We start from the raw sequence: 25,097 nt of genomic DNA on the forward strand, positions 1-25,097 counted from the left end.
GCTGTTACAGGTACACGGAGAGGCAGTGTATTAAATAATTGTGAATAAAGGAACAACTTTTCCCACCAGTTCCCTCTACTCTGTCTGCTTCATGTTGTATGGCTGTAGGGGTGCGATACCATGCACTGTTGAAGCTCGTAATATCCATGCATGGATAGGCTAGCAGCTTTCCCCTGTTCTGTATTTGAGTTCTCAAATGTTATTTTCTATTTTTTTTTCTGTTACCTCTGTGGTTCTCTTATATGGCCATCTTCATGCTCCTGTTTTCTCAGCAGCTCAGGCTCTCTGGAAGCCATGCTCCTGCCCCTCAGCTTATAGGAGATCAAAGCAGATCTGTGCCCTTGGGTGTGCCATCCCACCTTGGCCTGTCGGCTGTGGAACACTATCCTTGAAATGTGGGAAAGACGTGCCAGAGTAGATGCTGTAGTAAATAAACCACATGCAGAGTTACTTGTGGTTATTTCCCATGTTTTCAGCTCGGTACCTCTAGAAAAATTCAAAGAATTTAAAAGTCTTGGTGGTTTTGAGGAGTTCTGTCTTTTTTTTTTTGTTTTTGCCACCTCTGCCCTCCTTTTTACCTCCTTCTGCCCTTTCCTGGTGGTGTCCTTACTTGGGTGAGCTGGCTGTCACTGGAAGACATCCAGTTTGGTAAGGGCCATTCCTACAAGCTGTCTGTTAGGAGGTGTTGTAAAGGTCTTAGTGCTTTCCCACTGGTGTCTAGAATGTGTTTGTCCTGGTGAGGACCGACACTGAGATGCTGTGTGTTCCTTGTTGTGACTTGGTGTAGCTGATGAACAAATGAGTGCTGGGCAAAAATGTGCTTTTACGGGCAGTTTACACTGGAATAAAGTGGCAGGATTACAGGCAGGGTGTCATCTCTCTCCATCAACCAAACAGCCCCGTTCCTTTCCTCAGGTGCAGACAAAGATTAGCCCTGTGGCAGGATTGGCAGCTGCACAACCACTGTGGGCAGCGCTTGCAGGCAGGCAGCCACTTTAGCAGCAGTGTGAGCTCAGGTGGGCTCAAGCCCTTGCAGAACTGGAAGGTCCGTGTCTTCACTACTATTGCTTTGAGCTCCAGATCTTGGTTTTAAACAGTACCGGAAGCTTTTTTTCCCCTGAATAAATACATATATTTTCCTTATTTTTTCCTCTCATCAATTCCTTTGGTTACATAGCTGAAGGGTTAGAATATTTCTTTAAATCATGTGTTGGGAAGTAATGTCCATTGGCATACAGTTTAAACATAAAGAATAATCGTTATCTTGCATACATAAGATAATAGTACATGTCCTAATAATCTGTCTTGGTTTATCTCAGCAGAAGGCCAAACAATGTGTCGTGGCATTCTTAAACACGAGCAATCATGTTTGCAGTGTCCTTGCATATTTGAGTGTTGTAATGTAGGTTTATACAAATAATGTGCTGAGATTTTTTTTTTTTTTTTTGCTGTAATTATTGCTGTGATACTTGTATTTATTATGTTACAGCAATTGAAGATTCAAAAATATATTCAGGAGATTTTGCATTGTACATTTTTTTTATCTTCAGTATTTTTCACTTGATTCTGGAAAAATCTGAAGTACGTGCGTCTTGGTGGTTGTGAACTTCATAACGTGGGGAAGATTGATGCTACTGTCCCTTGAGAAATATGTCAGTTTGATGCTCTGATGCTGAACCATATGGATATGTCTTAAACTTCAGGAAAGTCTGTAGTCATAATTTGCATTCATTCTCTTGGTATAGGAAACAGCACTAGGTATGACCTCACCCCCGTCGCTGCAGTCAGCGTCCATCTTCTCAGCAGTGATGGTACTCCAGTCCCGGTGAATGGCCCCATCTACGTAACAGTGCCTCTGCCAACAAACAGCAACCTGAAGCACAATGCACACGTTCCAGCATGGAGGTTTGACCAAAAATTTGGTAGGTCACATTTAATTATGATTCCCTAGATGGCTTCATTTATCTGAAACTAATGTCTCAATACGTTTCTTGTCTTATGTTATATATTAAAGTCTTCTCTGGAGTGTACAAAAAATATGCTTTCTGTCTAAAAGAAGAAAAGATGGAGTTGTATTATTCAAGCAATATGTAGTATTTGTGCAAATATACTTGAGTAGCATTCTGTGCCACTTCTTGACAAAAAAAAATTCATAAATGTAACATTTTGCAATTATTAAATGTTTTACATAAAACTGTCTTGAGGGAAGTTGATTTCAGGCAGAGGCTGAGAAACAGAGAGATGTATCGGGTGCAGCACTGAACTGGAAGTTTGGAGAAATGGAAACTGGACTTATCTTTGCCACCAGTCAGTTATTTGACCTTTGCTCCATCTCTTGTCTCTACAGCTCTGTTTCCTGCCTGACAGATAGGAAACATAATAATGACTTCTTTTCTAAATGGCTTTGAGATTGACTAATATCATCAAGAAAGTACGTGTAGGTGATTTAAAATGCTTTGATAGGACAAAATACCTACTCGATATAAACTGTAAAATGCTCTCCAGTTTTTACATTGAAGGATAACTTTTGCCACTGGGAGCAGGATTTCTCCAGAAGTCTGTGTTTTAGGCTCTTTTTTTTTGTTGTTAGGGGTTTGTTTTACCATTGCTAGCTGGTCTGGCATGTTGGCGTTCTTTACCTTCAAAGTGTAAAGGACCAAGCATTTAAGTCTTGTCCTGGTAATTCCACTTCAGTTATTTCACTGCGCCCTCTGAAGTATATACCAGACAACTGTTGAGAAAAAGAAGTCAAGAAAGAAGAATGGAAGGTGAGAAAGGCAGAGGATGTGAGGCAGAGAGGAAGAAAAAGGAAACAGATATGTGGGGCTGTGCAGACAATCAATGGGGCTTTGTCCCTGCAAGGCACAGGTTTTGAGCCAGTTTGTGATCACATCCAGAAGTGGAACAACCAGCCTGAAACCATTGTGCTGGAGGAAGGGGAGGGGAAGGGGGAAGAGAGAGGTGAAAGGGGAAATAACGTTTTTGCTTCCTTCCTGCCTCTGTTTGCTGAAATAGGTGGCTTTTTTTCAAATAGCATGTCTGATAAATCTCTTGTCAGGAATTGGTTGTATTAGAGAGTAAAGCGGTAGGAATTAATAAAGAGTAGTTTTGAATACAGTACAACATTGGGTAGTAGAAAAAATGTGTGATAAATGGATTCAGGGTTTCCCTTAACAGTGGAAATGCTGGTTCTCTTGAGGTGCCCTAGCAGTGCATTTCACTTACCTTGTGCTTGACACTGATTTTGATTTGTGATTCTGGAAAGTGTTTTGTTAAAGACAAGACTTGTTACAAACAAGACTGGTAAGACTGGCTCACGTTTACTTTCTCCACAAGAAACAGTCCATCCCTAATCCTTCCTGCCAGCTGTGTTACATCTGAAGCCTGCCTCACTGCACGTTACTCACTGCTGGTCAAAACACTCTGATTTTGATTATGGACCTTTCTCATTTATGGCCAAATTTCCATACCCCTGTGGTGGGCCACAAAAACTCTCTTACTATGGAGGATGTATTTTACCATTACATATAAAGAGCTACACCCTACTGTGTGCAGTGTATATTATGTAGTATAGATCAATATGGGTTAATTAATTACTGCTGCAGCTTGAGGCTCCTGGTCTGGACACAAGTTCATGACAGACTGATGGAGCACTTGTGTTGTTGGGGGGAGAAGGCATAAGAACTACTGAACAAAACAAGTTTTTTGTCAGGCCGCTTAACTTCACAAACTCGTGGAGAGGAAGGTATTGAAGACATTATCCGTAGGCTCCAGCTCATACTTCAGCTGAAGTAAGCATCTTTCCATGCAACCAAAGACGATGAACAAAGACTTATTTAAGCCCTGATTGCAGCACGCCAGTTCTAGCAGAATTTTGGCCACATCCCAACCAATTTAAATTAGAACAGACTAATTTAATAAGTAGAGCAGCTACTCTATCTTGTATGGGCTGCATTAGCACCCTAAGGGCTGTCAAACTAGCCATATGTAGCACCGACAGGGGGGTACCCTGTCATTCCCTGTGCCTGTTGTGCTTGGAATATGAAGGGGGGAGGTTGGATTGTGACTGGGATGGCCTCATGCTGGAGAAACGCTTACCAGGCAAGTAAGTTGCTGTAACCCTTTTGCACTGCCAGACCTGTGCCTTGTCAGGATAGGCCCTCCAACCTCATTGTTCTGATTTTTGTCTTTCGTTTCAGGAGCTGTTTTTTTCAGAGCTAATTACGTTGTGGTCTCTTCTTAATAGCTTTTCAGCGGCTTAAATTTTCACACTTGTATCTGAAAATTGAGTAAATGCCAGAGATGGAAAACCATGAATGTATTACCAGACAATAATGCAGTGCTTCTCTCTGGCGTGTATTTGCAGTACAGTGGGCGTTTGTTCGTGCAAGCCATTGTTTTTGTTCAGAATCCATGTGGTTGTCATCATTACTGTATCAAATATAATTTCTGCTCTAAAAAGCAGAATTTTTTTTTTCACTTTTAGGGGAAGGGAGTGGAGAAGGGGCAGAAGTAATAGGAATGTGTTTAAATTCTTATAATCGCGTGCGTTATGCTGAGCTCATGATGCACTGATATAAATGCAGTGGCATTTGACTGGAAGTGCAGAGGTTTTCGTAGTTTCTACAGAAACTATGCATATTTTCGAATTACAGCGGCTAAATATAATTAATAGCTTCTTAGGATGTTTGCTGTAAACAGTCTGAGTTGTCATTCCTGGAGTTTCTCTCTTTGAGAAAGAGCTGGAGAGAGAAGGGCTTGAGGCTGAGGGTATCTCCACTGACACTGGTGAAACAGCCAGAAAAAGCAGGCTGACATCAAAATAAGACAGGCTGCTGCATCTATTTTATGCTGTTCCAAATGAGATGTTTCATTACAAAACAAACATATTGCCCTGTGTGTATAGTGGGCAAATCAAAGCAGTAGTACATTTTTGCATGATTAATGACATAAACAGCAACTAACCATGCTACGGAGAAGTTTTAGGATAAATAAACGCATCCAACCTTGTTCTTATGTTGGAGGTACTCTGCCACTTTTCTCTGCTGCAAGTGTTAGCGTTGGTAATGACAAGCGTAGATGCACAGGTGTTGTGAAGACATACACTGAAGTACAACTTCATCTTTCTGCTCTGTGATATACCCCTCTCTTGTATTCCATGCAGCTCTGGAAGAGCGCTTTTATTTCATCATTCACACAAAGTTTTGAACAGAAGAGGTACGGATTCTCATTTTCTTCATCAGAATTGCTCAGTGAGGCTTTTGTTTTTCATTTTCTTAATGCTGTCTTATCTCCCTCGGAATCTGAAGGAGTTGAAAAACTTTCATTTTTTCTTTACCCATAAACAGATAGTTGGAATCATGGCTTTGTCCCTGTGCGTTTGCCTTGACATCAGTAGGATTTACAGCTATGTAATTAATCTCTTTGTTCCCAGACACAAAATCATTGTCCAGAACTTCCTTCTAGCCTTGTCCATTTGTGAGTACTGGAATGAATGCTACAGATCCCAGGTGGAATGAAAGTTTGTACCTCTTACATGTTTTCCAGCTCTCACCAGCTGGGCTGGGTAACGCAGCAGTTGTTCAGCTGTATTCTCCTCTGTCACCATTTGAACGGTTTTTGTTTTATGCTAAGGTGCCCCTTTTTTCATGTGAAACAGTGAGCAGCACCGTTCGTTTTAAGTTCTCAGTTTCATGCTGTGTGGTATGGAGGCATTACGTTGCCTGTAGACTACAAGATGCATGTCTGGAGCTGTAGGAAGGACGTTAAAATGTTACCAAATATTGCAGTGTGTGTAATACAGAAATGGGGTTTATTGTTCTTCAATGACAGTACTGATGCATCTGATTGTTTCTTAATCCCACCAAGAAACAGGGCAATATTTTCAACAGTGTTGAAAATATTTTCAACAGTGGATGCAAAGGACTCTTGGTGTGATGGGGTTAAACCTCCATCCTTTGTCTCCTCCCTCCTTCAAATGAGTTCCTTTTTGTGTACTAATGTGTAAAGGAAGTTTGAAATACTATTTCTTTGTTCCTGCTCCTCCCTGAACTCTTGGCATACATTTGACATGACCTTGTTGTGTTTAAGTTCTTAGCTTCTTCGCAGAGGAGGAGGTTTTCCCCAGTGCCTGAAAGCTCAACCATGTAAAGTGATTACAGAAAGAGGAGAAGAATATCTCAGGGAGCTCTTATTATAGCTTTATAAAGAACAATACTTTATGTACTCTTGCTGTGCTTGGTCAGTGGTTTCTGACTGCATTTAATGTCGTAATAGATGTCTAAATACATTGGAAAGTCTAATGCTTATGTTTTCTGGGTGACGTGCTGCTTTCAGTGGTAAAATTTCCATTGATTTTTGTAGAGTCACAGTTTCCTGCTTGTTCCTCAGCAAAATGAAGGTAATGTTTTCTGTGCTCAAAAGAACTTGGTGAGAATATCTGTATGTATAAACATTGTCAGTACCTATTGACTGGAATACAGTTTTGTTGCGTTTCATGTAGGTGAAGTGATGCTTGCTTTTTGTTCATAGCACTCATAGGGAAGAGGAACAGCTACTGTCAGGCAGAAAATGTAAGCATCTGTACAACTACCTGTCTATTACTTCTAAGTAAGATGACTCATAAAGGTCTCTGATTTAAATTTCCCATTGGTAGTAATAGGAATTCTCCCAAAGAACAGGATGACTTACATTTTCATAGCTTAAAAATAAAATGTATTCCTTTTTGTTGTAGATTAACTTCTAGTTGCCACCACATTTGTACACTGCATGACAGACATAGTATAATTTAACAAAAAATTGTACAGTCTGTTGCTTGGTGGGATATCTGATGCTGGGTATGAGAACAGACTCTGAACTGGGCTTGGATGGACTGCATTTGGACTACATACAGGTGCTTATGCCATCTGGGACTTCGTGTGCTGTCAGTGGGTTCTGCTGGGTTTGCTACATGTGAGAAATGTGCATAACTCCGTTACTGTGATTGGCTTTTGTGTTGTCCTGAGCCCCACCAAAAAATGCATTATTGTAATGAACACAGTGAATATGTTCCCTGCCCCCAAAAGTCAGAATTTAATGCAAGCAGTATAACCAGATCCAGAACATTTGCTTCTGGTTCATATTCACTGGTAACGGAGATTCCTTTGCAAACTGCAAGGAGAAAACCAAGCCTTCACAAAGTAGGTATGTATGCTGCTTGCATAGTGTACAAGTTCCCTGACAATCTGATTTTAAATTCCTTTCTCTCTCAACTGTCAAGGTTTGATTATTCTTAAAAACTAAATCCACTGAGGAATACAGATTTTTAACTAACTGCTTTCAAAGAATTTTGTATCTCATGTGTTGCCATAGAAATGGCAGCTACCAAACCCAGCTTTACACCATATACGGTGCCTACATAATAGGTGCAGATATAATTACAGAGTAGTAGAGAGAGCTCAGCAGCAAAAGGAAAAGAAGCTCTTCCCCCTGTGCTTCACAGCGTTGCTCACTGAGGTATGTGCTCACTATCCTGAGCCTTTTGGAGAGGTGCAGCATATCAGAGGAAGCAGTTGAGTTTGTCTGTTGATACATTTGTTGTTTTTAAAATGAATGTTGTGTTTTTAAACATACAAGTGATGCGAATGGATTATTTGATCTCCTTTCCACCTCTTGTACAGTCTGAGTTGCACAAGTGGTGGCAAATTGGAACTGCTGGCAAAGCAGACGTGGTATGGCATTTTGTGGTGATGAAGTAGATGTTGAAAGAATCAGGTCAGTGCCAAAATTTGGTATGTGCAAATAATCAACCTTTATGTTGTCAAGGAAATAAAACTTGAAGTAAATAGCATTGCTTCTGGGAGCAGGTTTTCATAATGGACTATACATTGTATCATATAGATGGCCCTGTAGCTCCACCTATAGAAGTCACGCAGTAGAAAGTGGGACAAGATAGACATCAAAATTCATTTAGTGGAGAACAGCAGTTGCACAAGTAAGCAATCTTGAGCTGGAGAGGAATTGAAATAAAGGCAGGAGTGCATAGAGCAGGAGGGAACATCAAGAGCAAAGTGTCTCAGCGGGACTGGAAGAAGCTAAGGAGGACATGGGACAGCCTTCCTCTGCAGCCTAGGGATGGCAAACCAAATCTCAACGTGCTTCTGCTTCCACTGCCAGCCTGAGAACGTGAGTGTGATGTGAGGCTGAGTGAAGGAAAAGACATGCAGTGTTTTGTATTGACTCATCCTTATTTATTATTTGTTCTAGTAATTTTGTCAGTAGCTGACTGAAACCGATTAATAATGTGAGAAAGTGAGAATCAAAAGCAGTGTCTTTCAGGTACGCTAGTGGCCTAGGGTGGTGGTCCAGCAAACGTAACCAAGCTTTCCCTTTTGGAATACAGTTATTAAGCAATAATTGTGTATGCAAGTAATTTTATCTAATAAGTCACTTCTGTTCTGGCATTCTGGAAGGAAATATCGAGGGGACCGAAACAATTCATGCAGTTCTCTGTGCATGAATTGCACAGAAATGCAGTGTGCCCTGCCTTCTGCCCAGATACAATTAAAATTATTAAATAATGAAAACTGGATGTTCATTTGTTAAATACTTGACAGGTGATTTAATGGAAGAATGAGTAGAGATTGCAGAAGCTACAAAGCTTCTTAGCCAATAGTTAACAAATTGAACTGTTATACTTTGCAGAAATCTTCCAGATATGTTAAAAGTGTGTGTTTTCTTTCCAGTACACCAAATAAAGATGGTGCTGCTAAATCAGTAGCAGGACTGAGCCGTGGAAAGCTTGAGTTACAAATTCTGTAGCAGTGGAAGAATAACAAAGGTATGAGCTTAGAGCAGGGACATTTATTTTTTGATGTTGCCTAGCAACTCCAAAAACAAAATTGTAATATTAACTTAAATACTAAGAATTTTTAAGCTCATGTGTATTGGGGGGAGGGAGAGGAGGACAGTAATCTCTACCAATAGTCAAGAATGAAATTTTCAGCCAATTTCCCTGATTTTTAGCTTCTTAGAAAAAGAACAAAAGCAAAACCAAAAAAAACATCCTTCTGTAGTTAAACTTGATATGCAGATTAGAGGTGATCTTCTGCTGGAATAAGAAACATGATAAGCAGCTTTCAGCCGGTAGAATGAAAAGCTACGATTTATGAATGTCAGAGCATACTTCAAGAAATTGTTTTCACAAACTTGACCTTGATTAACTCTCCGTAACAACATTGCCATTGGAAGCGTCTAAATCAATTACTTCTAGAAATACTGGTAGTGTGTTCTGAATATCCTTTGCAGTCCCACCGTCAGTCTGATAATAACCTGCTTCATTCCTTTTGACACATACACCTCTCTTTCACCTCGAATCTTTGCTTAAGGAGGGCGTTTCTACCAGACAGCATAGACATCACAGAAGGGATCTGTGCCGAAAGAAAACTACTTCTCATTAAAAAATATTTAAAACATCTATACTATTCAATAGAACTGTTAAAAGCGTCTGTGTTTTCTTCCCAAAAATCTTTTATCTGTGGAAGATAATCGTGTGAATAAAAATAAATTTATATAACGGGATTATGCTTAATTTGCTCCCTGGCTAATTAAATCCTCTTATTTGTCAAACCTATTGGAAGGAAATAATTTGTGCTGTAAGTGGCGTGGTTTTGGTTCCCTCCTTGATACCTTTCAGTGTGATTGGCTGGTCCTGTCACCAAGGTGCTGAAAAGAAACAAAATAAAAAGCTCACGGTATTCTGTCAGTGGAAGAGCCTCCTAGCAAAAGCTCACATGGAAAAGTAATTTATGGAAAAGAAATCATAGCTGCCGTAAATTTAAACACTGGTGTCCTTAGGAGGAACTGCTGACTACAGCACACTCTGTCATTTACTAGAATTGTTTTGATCATTGATAGGAAGAGTACATGATCAAAGTAAGGAGAAGTCAGCAGTAATGATCTGGAAGGCTCTGAGCCGGTCAGCTTAGTAAGTTTAATACGAAGCAAGCAATGCTACGCATTCCCCCAGAGGTCTGAGTTCTGTGCTCGGATGCCAGTGTGCAAACTCCCATTGAAGTCAGCACACACGGCTAAGAGGGACGTTTGTCTCCTTTATTCTTGACTTTAATGGGAGTCACATGCATCTCTCTAGAGCAGATGGCCTCATGTGGCAGTTCTGCCTGCATTAAGCACAGTCCTGTGTCACGGAAGCCAATAGGAAGTTTGCCATTTACTTGAGATGGAGCAGTGTGTGATTATCTATGTGCACGGTCACACACATGGAAGCCAGAGGGGCATATGTTTCCATGGATTTCACTACAGATTAATGTAAAATAATAGGATCGAGCTTTAAATCTATGAAAGTAGTGTCTTGTTCAGAGGCATCATGCATCTAGACTACAAAAGCAGACCCATTCGTGCTGTCAGGAGCCAGCAAGCTGTCACATTGAATACAGTCTTTGAAGACAATAGGACGTCTCTTTTCTGGGCAGACTGGCCGTACATGCAGTGACCTGATTGTGTAAAGAAATAGTCCAGAAGAGCTTTTCTGTAATGGATTTTCTGCAGTAGCTGCCCATCTGGACACTCTCCTTGCTGAAAGTGCTGTTTTTCAATCTGATTTGGAAGTAAGCTAAATTAAATTACAGAAAGGCATTTTTTTAGTGCAGAATGTGTGTTGAAATGCAGACCTAATATAAAAACCTTTTGATGTTAAAGTTACTCTGGAAAGGAACCTCTTGCTCCCATTGGAAAGTGGTCTGAGCCAAATAGAAAAATCAAAGCTGCTGCAAAGTAACGCTTTTCTCTGGCAGAACCTATTTCTCCTGCTCTGCTGAAATCTTCAACCTGTCTCTGATAATTGGGTATTTTTTCAGCCAGACGGATCTCAGCTTTACTTGATTTTTTTTTATTTGTATTTCTCTTAAAGTCCTCTCATCTTCTGTATTCTTTGTAGCGTTAATGATGGTAGTAGTTTTCTTACCTTCTTTTTAAGTTAAATGTATGAAGGAGTGCTGGCAGCTGTTTTAAAAGGTTTTTAAGAAGAAATTTGTTAAATGGCAAAATTCATTCCAAGGTGTCACTAACACTAAATGTATTTTTTTTTTTTTGAGGGAAGAGTTAAAACCAAAAAAACCAACTTCTCTGTTCTCCCCCTGCCATTAGTTTGAGCCAGCAGACAGCTCCCCTGACTTGAGTCCTGGATCAGCGTGTTGGCTACACTGAGCCATAATAGAGGAAAAAGTGGAAGAGAAATGTAAAAATGATCCATAAGGAGGAATGTGTCTATATATAGAAATTTTCCATGAAGCACCAGACACTCTTTAAGAATTGATGGCAAATTGGCCCAAGTCAAGCAGCGCTGGCAAGCCATACTGAACTTGCTCTTTCTGCTTCAAAGATGCATCGGTATGTTTTCTTTGGAACTATGGAATCAATCTTGAACAAAAACAATCAGTTCCATTATGTCCAGTCATTTACACTGCTTTTTGTTTATAGTCACATATTGCTTACTGCTTAACAAATGCTACGAATTGTGTTTCACTGAGCGGGCAGTGGAGCTAATCTGTTGTTCTGACTTGTGGGGGAAAAGGAAGTAGATGTATAGGATGTTAGGAGAATAATGAATTAAATTATCATAACACTTAGCCATGCAGGGAGATAAGACCTCCCGTCCCTCCTAAATGTTTCAATTAGGCCTACCTGCGCAGAAGAGATGAATACAGCTCTCTTTGCAAGCTGGTGAGTAGGAGAGGACAAAACGGAAGTTCTTTATTCTCTGCCCCTCAGACTTCACTCTTGCATACCAGAAAATGCAGGAGGACACAGAGGACAGTTTGCTGCGCTTTTGGAGAAGGAGAACATTGTGTTTCCTACTGCAGGGAAGAATCCAGGATGGAATAAGGAATTAATTCTTGTCACTGCACAGCAGTGAATGATTGCTTCCTCAAAGCAGCTTGAAATGCTGCGAGCATAGCTAATAAGTACAATGTGATTGCCTTTGGCTTGGTGGAAGGTACAGCGGTAGCCATTATGGTGAGGTTTTGCCCATGGAGAGTTACAAGAACACTGCTCAGTGTTTACTGATAGCTGAAAAGTGACCAGGATATTAGAACCTATAAAGGATGAAATGTGAGAGAGACCTGGAAACGCCCTGAGGGACCTGCAGAATACTGAGCGGCATGTCAGCTCCCTCCAATAATACTGTGTTGGCTTTCATCTGTTTGATCATACAAGAAACAATACAGCACTTTGTGTTTCAGCTGCTTCCATTCAAACCTGTTTTGCTGCTGCTGTTGTGAAGGATGGATTTCCTCATTTTCCTCATCCTACCACATGAGAAGATGCTCTTTGATTAGTGAAGTGTAGGTGAGAGACGGCAGAAGCATGAGGCAAGCTTATCAGCAAACCATTGCAAAAGGAAAGTGCTAAGAAAGGCAGACAATGAGATTGTTTACCCGTGTCCCTCAGGAGCCCACGCTTGGCATTGTGCTGGTGAAGGAACTTGTGTCAGTGCCATTTAAAAAATAAATCTGTTATGGCTGTCCTCACATACTAACTTGTAGGGTATGGTCAACAGAAACCTCGTACCTCCTGTCTGAGGATGGACAACATTGGGTGCATCTCTTAGGTTTTTAAAACTTAGTTACATGTAGCAGAAGGAAGGAATTAGTTTTTTCACAAGTGTTATAACTACCATTACATTTCCTTGGGTGTATCCAGTGGTTAGCAAAAACAAGTGATCTAAGTGAGCGGAAGACGAACTTGAAGCCCAACTGACCTTGTGCCGTCGACTTTGTTGTATGTTTCCATTGCAAATACTGGGATTCCTTTTGTTTCTAAACTATGAGCAATCCGAGCTGCTGCTGCTTTGGCAGGATGGCAGCTGAGCTCTGCTCCCTGCGATAAGAGTGCAGCCTGTGATAGCTCCTTGATCGCTGCATTATGCAAGCAGGGTATTACTGAGCAAAAGACTTTTAAAGAGGCATTACAGGGATTCTGTTTGTTGGAACGCTGTGTGATGTTAAGGCAAGCTGGACGCCAGTTCCCCCTAGTGAAGAAATTGGTAATAGCTTCTGCTGACAGGTAACTAAAATAGACTACAAAGATAGCGAACTTTGCAGCATTACATATGTATGTGTTTTGTTTGTGTGTGAATCGAAAGGGTTTAGAGACTGTAAAAGAAGTGGGGGAAGCACATGAGTTCATCAGCTGGTCCTTCCGTTCTTTTTTTCAATCAGCACTTCTGAATCTCGTTATGTTTGCTCTGCATAGCTGTGCATTTGAATAGTTGGTGCCCGTTCTCTGTCTGGAGTCGCGGTTTTCTCAGTATCTTAGTCTGGATTATTTGCTCCCCAGAATATACAGGAAAAAAAAAAAAAGTGTCGTTGAAGTTTAGAGGAGTTTTCTTCCCAAATGGCATTTTAAGCATGAGATAGAAGTGACCCTATGGGCTATTTTTCAGCTTGTGGTTCAGGGCTGTTGGTATGACACATTCTGAAAAAGTTCATTGGTAGAGGATCTGAAGGGAAAGTGGCCATCCAAGGGAAGAACATGAATCTCATGTTCCTAGTTTTTCTGTAAACTCCCACAAACAACTGTGGATAATTCAGTTCTGTTCTTCTTGGTCAAGTAAGGGCTGCATCAGGGTGTTCTGATATAACTTTTATGGATGTCTTACAAGAAAATCTACACATACAGATTTTGGTCTCTGTGAATCAGCATGCCGTGTCTTGCATGACTTTCTGGATGAAGTAACAGATCATTGCTACTGTGTACAGACTGAAAATGATACTTGAAAAACAGAAAATGGTCAGCAATTTCCTTCTCCTGTTGGCCACAAATTCAGCTTGGTTTCAAATACTGAATCGCTGTGTGGCAATGATGGTCACATAGATCTAGAAATCCTCTTAAATGCGTATTTTTCTAAAAGCCTTTCAGTATATTCAGATGAGTTTATTATTAGCCAAAGATGGCAGACTTCAAAGGCGCACTTACATAGGACAAATCAATAGTGGGAAGAAATGATCAGAAAAGCCATTCTCACATGTACAGAGGTTGCACAGACAGTAATCCAAGAAGCATGGAGGAAATCATCAGGATCTCAGTGGTACTAAAAAAAAAAAAAACAAAAAAAAAACCAACAGTTCCTCCATGTGTTTGCATTCACTGCTAAACGTATGGACAACACACACCTAATGCTTGTGCTAAGCCCTGAATGACGCCTGATGAAAAGCTCAGGAACTCCAAGCAGGAGACTATTAAAAGGAAAGGTGATTGCTAGTGCAAGGTGCAGCTCGTCTTTACAGCGAGCGTTTGAAGCTGGGTAAGGTAAACGCACCGTGTTCCCTTCAGTCAGAAATACAGAGCTGATTCTACAGAAATGCTGAGGCATTGGTTCCCGCTCTGCATGCAGATTAGCTGTAGTGGTAGTGGCCACCAAAGCATGCAAAGAACCTCCTTATCTCAGTTGCATTAATACCATGAGTGCAGTGCTCACTGGTGATGCCAAGCCAGGACTGCAGCTGTGGGAAATGCCTCAGATCTTTCCTACACTCACTCCTGTTTTCTTGCAGCTGGGGTAAGTTGTCACACAGACCCATGTCAGTAACTGGTCTGTCACCTGCAGTCTGATTCTTTAACTCTCAGCAGCACCCATTGTAACAAGCTTAAGTTACTTTCAAAGAGAAAAAAAGATGGCAGCAGTCTACAAGCTGTAATGGACATTTAATATCATAGAACCATAGAGTGTCCGAAGTTGGAAGGGACCACAAGGATTGAGTCCAATCCCTGGATCCACACAGGACCACCCAAAATTCCAACTCGGTGACTGAGAGCGCTGTCCAAACGCTCCTTCAACTCTGGCACTTGAGGCCGTGCCCACTGCCCTGGGCAGCCTGTGCCTGTGCCCAGAGTGATTCTTTCTGTGATTGCCCCAAAATCAGAGGTCTTAATCAATTACAAAAAGAGATTAATGGCTGATTTTGTCGTAAAGTTTTTTGTAGCTCAATTATTGGAACATAATTTATCTCAGCTAGTACAGATCATCAGTCTGGATTATTTAAGAGTCTTGTTAACTTGAACACACTGCTTTAAAACTGTCTGCTGTATTAATCACGATGTTTAATCATGTGCTAATTCTAAAAAATCTATTGCATTTCCTTTGAGAAACATATTTTAGAAAACTCATCATCCGTTACCAAGCAAACTGTATTCTCCAATGTATACACAATCTGAATGACTAACATCACTGAATGAAAGTGATGAAACTTAGTTTTACATTTACTGGAAGTGCCATGCATAAGCCTGTTTTCAGTACAGGAAAGCTGGCACTCTGGGGAGGAATTTTCTTTAGTCTTTCCATCTCTTGATCTTTTGCCTGTGCACAAGATAGAAAGGTGTGTACAGAACTCATGTGTGGTCTAAGAGATGTGCTGTCTCTTGGCATAGTTTTTAAATGTGCTGTTCACATATAATCAGCTCCAGGAATATCATTCTTTAAAAAAGTGGAATCTAATAATAATAACATTCCATAACTCCTTTTGGAAACTTTGAATTTTATTTAATTTCAAGGGCTTTTTTTGTGTACAGACCTTCTGAAAAGGCCTAAAGGCCACAGGGTGGTTGCTTGTGGGAGTCTTCAAGTGCCAGAGACAGAAAGCTGTGATCTTCCACTAAACAGCAGTGCATACAATTCCTAAAGCACGTCCATAGGTTACTATTTGCTTTTCCACTTGTTTGCAGAGGAAGGTATGGATATATGTGCAATGCCTTTCTGTAACCTTTATATTTACAGGGACATGGCTGAAGAGTAGTTTGGGACTTGTGCAACAGGAAGGAAATCAGTTGACTTGGACTTACATTGCCCCTCAGCTGGGCTACTGGGTTGCAGCTATGTCACCTACTATCCCAGGTAAGATGTAATTGAATTTCATTGGTATGTCCAACGTTGAGTAATTATTTATTTATATATAATGTTTATATTTTTCAGAATGACCTCATCTGAGATGCCACAGCTTGATCAATAATGGATTATTAGAAAACAGAAATCTGAAAGTAAAGGGCTAAAATCTTTTGGGGAATGTGGGGGGAAAACGTTGTGCTCCAAAATTGTTTTGAGTATGCTAATCTCGGAATTGTTTGTGGGAAACTTTTTAAAGCGTTCCTGCTTTGATGCGTTTGTCACCGCTGCCTGGTAGAGCCATTGCTAGAAAACGAGGGGAGGTGTAACGTCAATGCATTGGTATCCAGCAGACAGAAATATAGACGTTATGAAGTTTCTGTACAGAAACTCTCAAATTAATGGGTTCACCCAAAACCAACATCATCCTGAGACAGAAGTTTACTAATGAATGGATTGTAATTTTTTTTTCTAATATACTGAAGATGCCAATATTGCCATGACTTAGGTTTGCATCATCTTGGTGACCAGTTAATTTATACCATGAAAAACACAGAGTAGAAGCTGCAGAAAGTGAATTAGCAGAGTGACACTCGTAGGTGGGCTTACTGGTTGCCATCTGCAGGCATCTTTGCATAACATTAGAACTTCTGAACTGGGTATTACATTTACTTCTATGCCCGTGGAGATTATTAATGTTGCAGCTTGCTCTTCCCTTTTCCTGTCTATGGCAGCCTCAGGTTTCTTAGTACTTGTCTTCAGCCACCAAAAATCAGAGATACCTCTGTATAAATCAATCCAACAAAATACTCTTCTTCTTAGAGATCTTCTGCATTAGGTTTTCTGGATGAAAACCAAATACAGTGGAAATGAAAACATTCTTGTCTTGGCTGTGCAAACTAAATAAACTATATCTAACCAACAAAACAAACTCTTCATTTTTAAAGACTGCTTGTATATTCCATGTACTCGATTAATGCTATGTAGAGGATTTGGGACTTTTGCTGTGTTATTTAAGATTATATTAAATGAAACTGCTGGAATATTCAGCTGATATATTGCAGATCTGAGTTTAGATAGTTTATCCTGATCTGCACTGAACTATCATACTGAATTTAATGGAATTTTACAAAATAACTGTACATAAAGAAAAAGTAGCTGCTCTAAACCAAATATCACAGACTGTAAGGAAGTTACCAGTTGTGAAATTTGGCCCCTAATTCTTAAGTTAGGAGGCAGCCTGTAACTTGTAACAGGAGAAGGCCTACCTTTGTCCTTGAAGTTTATCTTGTATGGCAGAATTTCTGCTCATATTCTACATTTTCTTCTTTCTGAGGGCTAGATCAGAGTTCCTAACACTGTTGCAATGAAAGCAGCCCTTTCGTGAAAAATTCAAATGATTTTTCTCTTCTCCCTTTTAGTTAATCTCCTGAAGCCACGGTATCAATCATGTAAATGTAGTAGAGGAATAGAATGTATAAATATTTAGGTTTTCCAACTGTAATCTAGTTGATGTTCTTTTAATCAGACTAATGTATTTTCACTTATTTTGTCCCCTTGTTGAATTTCTTTGTTTGATTTCTTATCTGAAAAAATGGACAAAAAATGAGCTTTGTGTTCCTAGCAGTGGCTCTACAGACCACTCAAGATTCACAAATGAGGTTTTAGAAACCTCATGATGTAGAACCTTAATGTTGCTCAGTTTTGCTGTCCTTCACAGTACACGCATGTTACTCTGTCAGCTGGTGCTGTACCTCCTTACCCGCAGATGGAAGTTTGGGCCTTTATTTCAAAATCATGAGAAGGATTTTACAAACCAACAGAGTTACACATGCATAATTGTGAAGAGATGCTGTCCACACGTGTGCATTTCTTTGTATGTTAGAACATTTACTAAGCATTACTGAAACCTGGAGTTACAACACTGGTTTGCTAGTGGCTTGCTTTTTTAAGCTACTGAAGATCCGCTTGGCTTGGCTTGATCTAGACTAAAGAGCACCAACACATCTTCCAATGAATCCTGTATTGCAATCTACTGGTTAGTGCAAAGCAACACAAATGTTGGAGAGAAGTTGTTAGCTACAGTGCTGCTGTGCGCATTACAGTGCTGGAAGATGCTGTGATGACTTCTCTCCAGTGATGAGAGCTTTAGTGCACTGTGTCAGCGTCAGGACTTGGAAGGCAGCATTCACTGATGCATGCTCCCATTGAAACTAACTGCTTTTCCACAGAATGATCTATTTGGACTTGCAGTCATGAAAACCAGCATACGCTTTCTCCACAACTTGCTCCCTTCTTTAGAGGTGGTCTGCTCAATAGGCACCAGGGCTATGAGCGGCAGCATTGCTCACTTAGCATCCTGATAAACAGGGAAGATGTCCCTCTCTATTTATATTGTTCTGCTTGTTCACAGGCTGTTACACATCTAAATTCTCTTTTCTGGCCTTCCAGGTCCCGTTGTGACGCACGACATTACCAGCTATCACACAATGTTTCTTTTGGCAATTTTAGGAGGGATGGCTCTCATACTTCTAGTCTTGCTGTGTCTCCTTCTGTATTACTGCAGGTAAGATTCACATCCTGGTTATTTATGTCATGTTGGAAATTAAGCTCTTTTTGTGCTCGTGAAATTAACACCTTATGTGTTGAAACTTTTGTTCTTGGAATAAAAAAAGAAAGAAAGCATTTCTGAAAAGGAAAGAAATATCAAAATCAAATTTCATGTGTTCCTGGTTACATGCAGTATGTACAGTCCCTGCCTTTGGTAGCATGGTAGCTAAAGGAATCTGAAAGCTGAATGTGCACACTTATACCTGTGTTTTCTAAAACCTCCTATCAAAAACAGGTATTGGTCCAAGATCTCTGTAATTATACCTGTTTTGCATTTGCCAACTGACCTTTTTAAATCAGTACTGTATTAAAAAGAATGTTAAACTTTCATCAGTATATTAATGAGTGATTTTGTATATGCCTCCTGCAGGCATTTGCTCCAATTTGTAATTGGTGCTTGAGATGTTTGCCGACTGACATAAGTTACTCTGTAATTTTATCTTTGCTGCTAAGATGATAAGGTTTTAATTGTTAGGTTATGTAATAAAAGCTCAATTCTGCCCATCGCTAATCACTGCCTAAAAACTTCCCCTTAACACACACCTGCTGTACTTGTGTCTGCATACAACAGTCCTAACTGTGTAACTCTTCTGTTACTGGCTTTTATAGACGAAAGTGTTTAAGACCACGTCAGCATCATAAGAAACTGCAACTTCCCACAGCTCTAGACACTTCTAAGAAGGATCAAGCAACCTCTATGTCCCATATAAATTTAATATTTTCACGCCGTGAGTCAGAATTTCCTGGCGGGCTCTCTGTTGCTAGCAATGGACACACTGAAAACTCAGGTGCGAAGGAATTAATCAGTGCTGTCCATATGGAGATGGTATCACCTAGTGGAGAAGCAGACATGCATACGCCTATGCTCAAACACTCCTTCAGTACTTCCCAGGAGTTCAGCTCCCGAGAGGAACTGCTCTCTGACAAGGAGAAAGACAAGAGCAGAATTTCCTTGGATGACCTGACTCCCAGCGGGTCTCTGAGAAAAGACTACCACAAATCAGCAGATAGTTTTCCTTTAAAGACAAGAAAATCTACAGAAACAGCTGAAGGCTATGAGTCCCCTGTCAAAGATGAATATAGGAGAAGTTACAATGCTATGCTATCTCAGCCTTTATTTGAAAAGCAGGAGAGAGAAATTCAAGTATCTATGAACCATATTGCTACTGGAAGTAAGTACAATATTCAGGAACAAATATACCCCACACCTTCAGCTCCTGAAAAAGAGCTGCTGGACTGCAGACCTACTGAATGTATGATGTCTCGTTCAGTCGATCACCTTGAAAGACCTACGTCTTTCCCTCGACCAGGTCAGTTAATCTGCTGCAATTCTGTTGACCAAGTTAATGACAGTGTTTACAGAAAAGTTTTGCCTGCATTGGTGATCCCAGGTCATTACATGAAATTACCAGAGCACTCTTTCGTTAGCCAGCCGCTGGTTGTCCCAGCTGACCAGCCCATTGATCTAGAAAGACTTCAGGCTGAGCTTCCCAATCCTCATGCACGTCTTTTTCCACACCCCCCACAACAGTTGCAGCCCCAACAGTTAACATCGCAAGCAATATCTCAACAACATTTGCAAGATGCAGGTGCAGCTGAGTGGAGTCAACAAAATGCTTCCATGTCCGAATCTATTTCCATCCCTGCCTCGCTTAATGACGCGTCCCTGGCTCAAATGAATAGTGAAGTGCAGCTTCTTACAGAAAAGGCTTTGATGGAATTAGGAGGGGGAAAGCCATTGCCTCATCCTCGAGCATGGTTTGTTTCTCTAGATGGACGCTCAAACGCTCACGTTAGACATTCGTACATCGATCTCCAAAGAGCTGGGAGGAATGGGAGCAACGATGCCAGTTTGGACTCTGGCGTTGACATGAATGAACCAAAATCTGCACGAAAGGGAAGAGGAGGCGATCATCTGTCTGCGCCACAGAGTCACCCACCAGTGCAAGAGCACCAGCAGAGAGAGCGGAAGGTTTCGGATAGCACAGCTTACACTCAACTTGTGTATTTGGATGATATGGACCAAAGTGGCAGCGAGTGCGGAACAGCGGTTTGTAGCCCTGAGGACAATGCTCTGCGATGCCTACTGGAAGGCACGAGTAAGAGAAGTGGTGTGCAGCTGCCCAGCCTGCAGGAGGAAACGAGAACTGTGGATACCAAACCAGAGCCATTAACTAGTCCTGAGCATGGAACGTCAGGTCAAGATGAGGAGGAGGAGGAGGAGGATGAGGAAGATGACCAAGGTGAAGATAAGAAGAGTCCTTGGCAGAAACGAGAGGAAAGACCACTAATGACTTTCAACCTAAAGTAAGCTATTGTGAAAATCCACCATTCAGTGGAGTATAAAATTGCCAAATATTCTTTCTGTGGAAGTGCTTGATTTTTTTTTTCCATTTTCTTTTTTTTTTGTTGTTGTGGAGAGAAAAGAGAAACATAAACTGTGGTGAGCAACGTTTGAAAGAACTTGAACGCATTACTGTGTAAATGTTAGAAAAAGAATTAAAATCATTCCTCTGATTTAACGGCTGCCTCCAGTGAGATAGCTGAGCAAAGAGTGTGATTGTTATTTCATATACTTGATATTGGTCATCCGGGATGTTGAAAATACTGACAAATAATCGTTTTGGTTGGTTTATGACCTCAATCTCCTTAAGAATAGGAGCTGGTAAAGCTTTTGTTTTGTAGGCCAATTTTATGTTGATAATGCTACTGAAAGTATCTTAAAAACAAGAGTTTGACACATGGTGTCCGAAATTGTGCATTATCTCAATGAAAGGCTATGCATTGCTGCTTTTAGTAATATTTTGCTTATACTATGCTTTTCTTAATTTTACAAGTTGGTTGTAAACATTTTATGTCCTTTATTATAAACTACTCAGCAATTTATTTTAATGTAAAACTGCAGGAAACTTGAGTAGCCTCCCTTAGCATTGAAGCCTTTTTATGAAACCAAACTGAACTTTGTGTCGACTAAGATTCCTCCAATTCTGGTCCCATTTACTCAAAGTGCCTTTTTTACAGTAACAATGAACAGTCCCTTCTTTTGCTAACTCCTTTTAATTGACCCCGTTTGGGATTTTATAAACTTCTGAACTTCTACCTTTTATTTTAAGCTGCATGCCAAGAGTCCCATTTTGTGCTGAGCATTTCTCATTTCAGTACAGCGTATTCTGTAGCTATCATGTATATTGTGGATTCTGTTTAGCCAGGGTAGACTTAGAAGACATTTTAAAGGGCCCAGAGTAGCCAAGAAGATAGTTTCATTGACTGTATATATTGTTAGCTTCCTCTGGAATCGTATGAGCTAATCATGCCCATAAAATGGACTATAGGCCGAGCAAGTGGACTGAATGTGTCTAGAAAACTTTTTGGAAAAAAAAAAATGTACTATCCTAAAGTGCCAGAATTACTCTTCTGTGCTTTCTCCATGCAGAGCTGCTTGGTTATCCAAAAATTATAATTGAAAATAAACTGCAAAAAAAATCTTTGTGGATTCTTTTCCTCTCTTTATGGTCATCGCTTTATTTTATATTGTTTAATGAGCAAAATGGTTTAGTTTCTCTTATGCTTACGTGACTTACTAACACTTAAACTTGCTTAAGCAGTTCTAATGAGCTTCAGCCAATACTGAAATGTAGACCCCTTTTCAGAAAAGCATCCTGCGTCTTGAAAAATACTTAACTATTTGCTTAAGGATCAGTGCAGACTTTGGAAATTAAATCCTGGCATCACCAGACTTCTGTGTGGGGTCTGCTTCACATGGGACCAGTTTTTGTTCTGAGATTTCTGTGGGTACCTGCATTTACTGGGCACTTCTGACTTCGGCACGAATTGGGTTCAAGGAAGAGAACGTATGTGTGACATCTACTCATGTGGAGTCCTTCATTTACATTTGATCGTGTTTCATTCAATTATTTTTACTCAGCATTACCAGCAGCCACACTTAATAAAGTTAATTATTATGTAATCTCTAAGATGATTAGAGAAAGTGTTGTATAGTTAGTTCCTATTTAATTTTTAATAATAAGCCTGGACTCTTTTTTTTTCTGTAGACGTCAAAGCCAGTGTTGTAATTTCCATTTTACTGAATGTATTAATCCGGGAGTCTGGGCTTAACCCAGGAACTGAGTCCAAATTTCATAGGTCGCAGTCCAGCGCTCCTGTCCATCCACGGAACTGCATCTCCTCTGTTTTGGTTTGGTTCATGTTTGACAGTGGTATATGTCTGGAGGAAATCTAAACTATTTGTACTTGTGGAGTGCATTAAGTATTGAAATCACCATATTAGCAGTAAGCTACCTTCTGGTGGTTACGTGCATTCCAGGTCTTCCCATTCTGTTGAGGAACTTTGCTACTGACCACATGTGAACTGGCTCTGTGGTATGGGTAACTTTCTGTCCGTCTGTGCAAGGTCATAGAACAGCCAAATCCTGCTTCAAAGGAATGGTATTTATTGGATGTCAGTCAGTGCTGGTAATACAGTGTCACTTACTAATCAGAATGCTGTATCAAATAAACATTTGGTTACAATTCCAACCTACTAGAATTACTGTGCTATTTAATTTACAACTTTCCGTTATCTTAAATCTGTAATTTTTAATTACATTCTCCTTTTACAGATTCTTTTGCAGCGTTTCCATCTTTATTATGTTGTAAAGTGAAATTGTTGCTATTAAATTGCAGTGGTTTGTTTCTTTAATCGTGTTGGTTTTATGTTCAAAAACATATTTTGATGGTTTGATAATTTGTGGTCCTACTACAGCAAATGTATTTGAACAAACTCAGTGTGGATATTTGGCAAGTCTTCTTAAAAATGGCATTTTTTTATTACTGCATTATCACCGGCGGTATACCAGTTTCAATTTGATTTTGCAGAATATAAAGCATGGGAAACGTGAGCCTCAGTGTAGCCACACATCCGAGCCACGCGTTAAATGAAATCAGAAGAGTGACACCAGTCAGGTCACGGGGTGAGATCAGTGCGTCCACTGTACACGCTTTGTCTAATCTTGAAGTCCGGTGACAAGTTCCTTGTTGTGATTTCCAAACACATATTGAGACAGATGCTTTGGAAAAATAGGAAGGCTTTTTTCGTTTGCATTTCCCAGTTGCCCAATGAAGCAGGTATCAATAAAGGTTCTAAAACATATGGAACAAAGAACAATTTTGTATGTCTCAGCACCAGCAGTTCCAGGTGATCTCAGTGCAAGCAGAAGCTAATCTAAAACAGCAGTTAAGTTGTCTTAATATATATATATACCTTTTTTCATGGCAAGTACTAACAAGGGAAAATGCAAACGATGGTAATGACAAAGCTTACAAAAATAATGTGAACATACTGGACTCCAAGAAAGATTAGGAATGGGTCTTCAATTAATGTGTCAGCCTTGAGAATTTTCAAACAGGCAGTGAGTGAGGGAATAATTTCTAAATCTTAGATTGTATTATCCAAAGTACATTTATGTCATAGGACCAATGAAAAGTTACGGCAGTTGGGACTTAATGTGCGCTCTAAGAGCTCACTGACCTAATGGTTTCCCCCTGCGCCTACTCGGTTCCTGCTGGCATGCTTCTCAAAGCTCACTGAACTGTCTGTAGGGCACCTTGACTTACTGTCATAATGACCTTGTATTATTTGAATGCCAGCGTACAAACATGCTAAACTCTGTACAGATAGAGAAAAAGCAATGATTCCTGCCTCAGAGCGTTTGTAATCTAACCCATTATTACACGTGTATAAAAGCGTGGTGCTGAGCGTGCAGAGAAACGCCCCCCCACGTGGAAATTGCTCCCGGTGCTTTGCTCTTTTGCAGGCAGTACCCAGTAACTTTAGTGAAGTAAATTGAGTGCTCCTGAAATACCTGGATGGTGTTTTCATTTTCTGCCCTTCATTCTACCCATGAGTGCTCCAAAGACCAGTTGTACATCGATACTCCAAACCAGAATGTTTGGAAGTGGTAAGAAACAACACATCCCATGGAGGTTTTAGCCTGTATTACAGGTGTAAATGAGCAAGCGTTCAATTGTGTTTATTCTTTCACTAGGAAGGTCCCTAGTTAACCAAAAAAAGACATTTTTTTCTTAACCAGTGAGAATTCATCTGCGGATTAAAACTTGTGACAATGCTGTACCTCGTGAACTGCCAGTGGAGCGTAAGCTGGGCTGTGTGGCGTAGTACGCCCTTGGCAGCACAAAACAAGAAGCTGTTTGTTTTTCTGAAACGCGTGGGCTACAGGTTATTTTTTGAATCCGTGCTGTCGTTTGTATCTCTAAGCATTCGAAATCCTTAACGTCGGAGTATCCATCTGCCACCTGGCGGTGAGCTGCTCAGCAACTGGAGCCAGAGCTGAAAGGCATTTTTGGAAGTAATTTAGGAGATAAATACACGCAGTATTTTTATGACTGTGTATAAAGCACAGCTTATGGCTTCAATATAAACACAGTTATAACTTCAGTAACAGCAGTAGGCAGCTGGCACAGGACCATCAGTTGTTGCTTGGAACTGTTGGTCCAAGTGCAGAGATTCCATCGGCTTGAGAGCCCTTGCCTGCACTGTACTGAGGTGCTTCTCCGCTTATAACATCTCCGTTTATAACGTGCAAGTGAAAAC

General features: G+C 40.4%; 1 protein-coding gene across 2 annotated transcripts in view; it reads left to right on the forward strand.

The window, feature by feature from the left end:
- Positions 1 to 23,186, forward strand: part of FAM171A1 (family with sequence similarity 171 member A1) — an 87,138-nt gene extending 63,952 nt beyond the window's left edge. For both annotated transcript variants that reach the window (XM_021387212.1, XM_021387213.1), the window contains 4 exons: positions 1,746 to 1,922; positions 15,773 to 15,889; positions 18,329 to 18,443; positions 19,097 to 23,186. In XM_021387212.1, coding sequence (XP_021242887.1) covers positions 1,746 to 1,922; positions 15,773 to 15,889; positions 18,329 to 18,443; positions 19,097 to 20,798 — 2,111 coding nt within the window. In that variant the 3' untranslated portion in view covers positions 20,799 to 23,186. The remainder of the gene's footprint in view (positions 1 to 1,745; positions 1,923 to 15,772; positions 15,890 to 18,328; positions 18,444 to 19,096) is intronic.

The sequence above is a fragment of the Numida meleagris genome, chromosome 2, assembly GCF_002078875.1.
Source record: "Numida meleagris isolate 19003 breed g44 Domestic line chromosome 2, NumMel1.0, whole genome shotgun sequence".
NCBI classification, from domain to species: Eukaryota; Metazoa; Chordata; class Aves; order Galliformes; family Numididae; genus Numida; species Numida meleagris.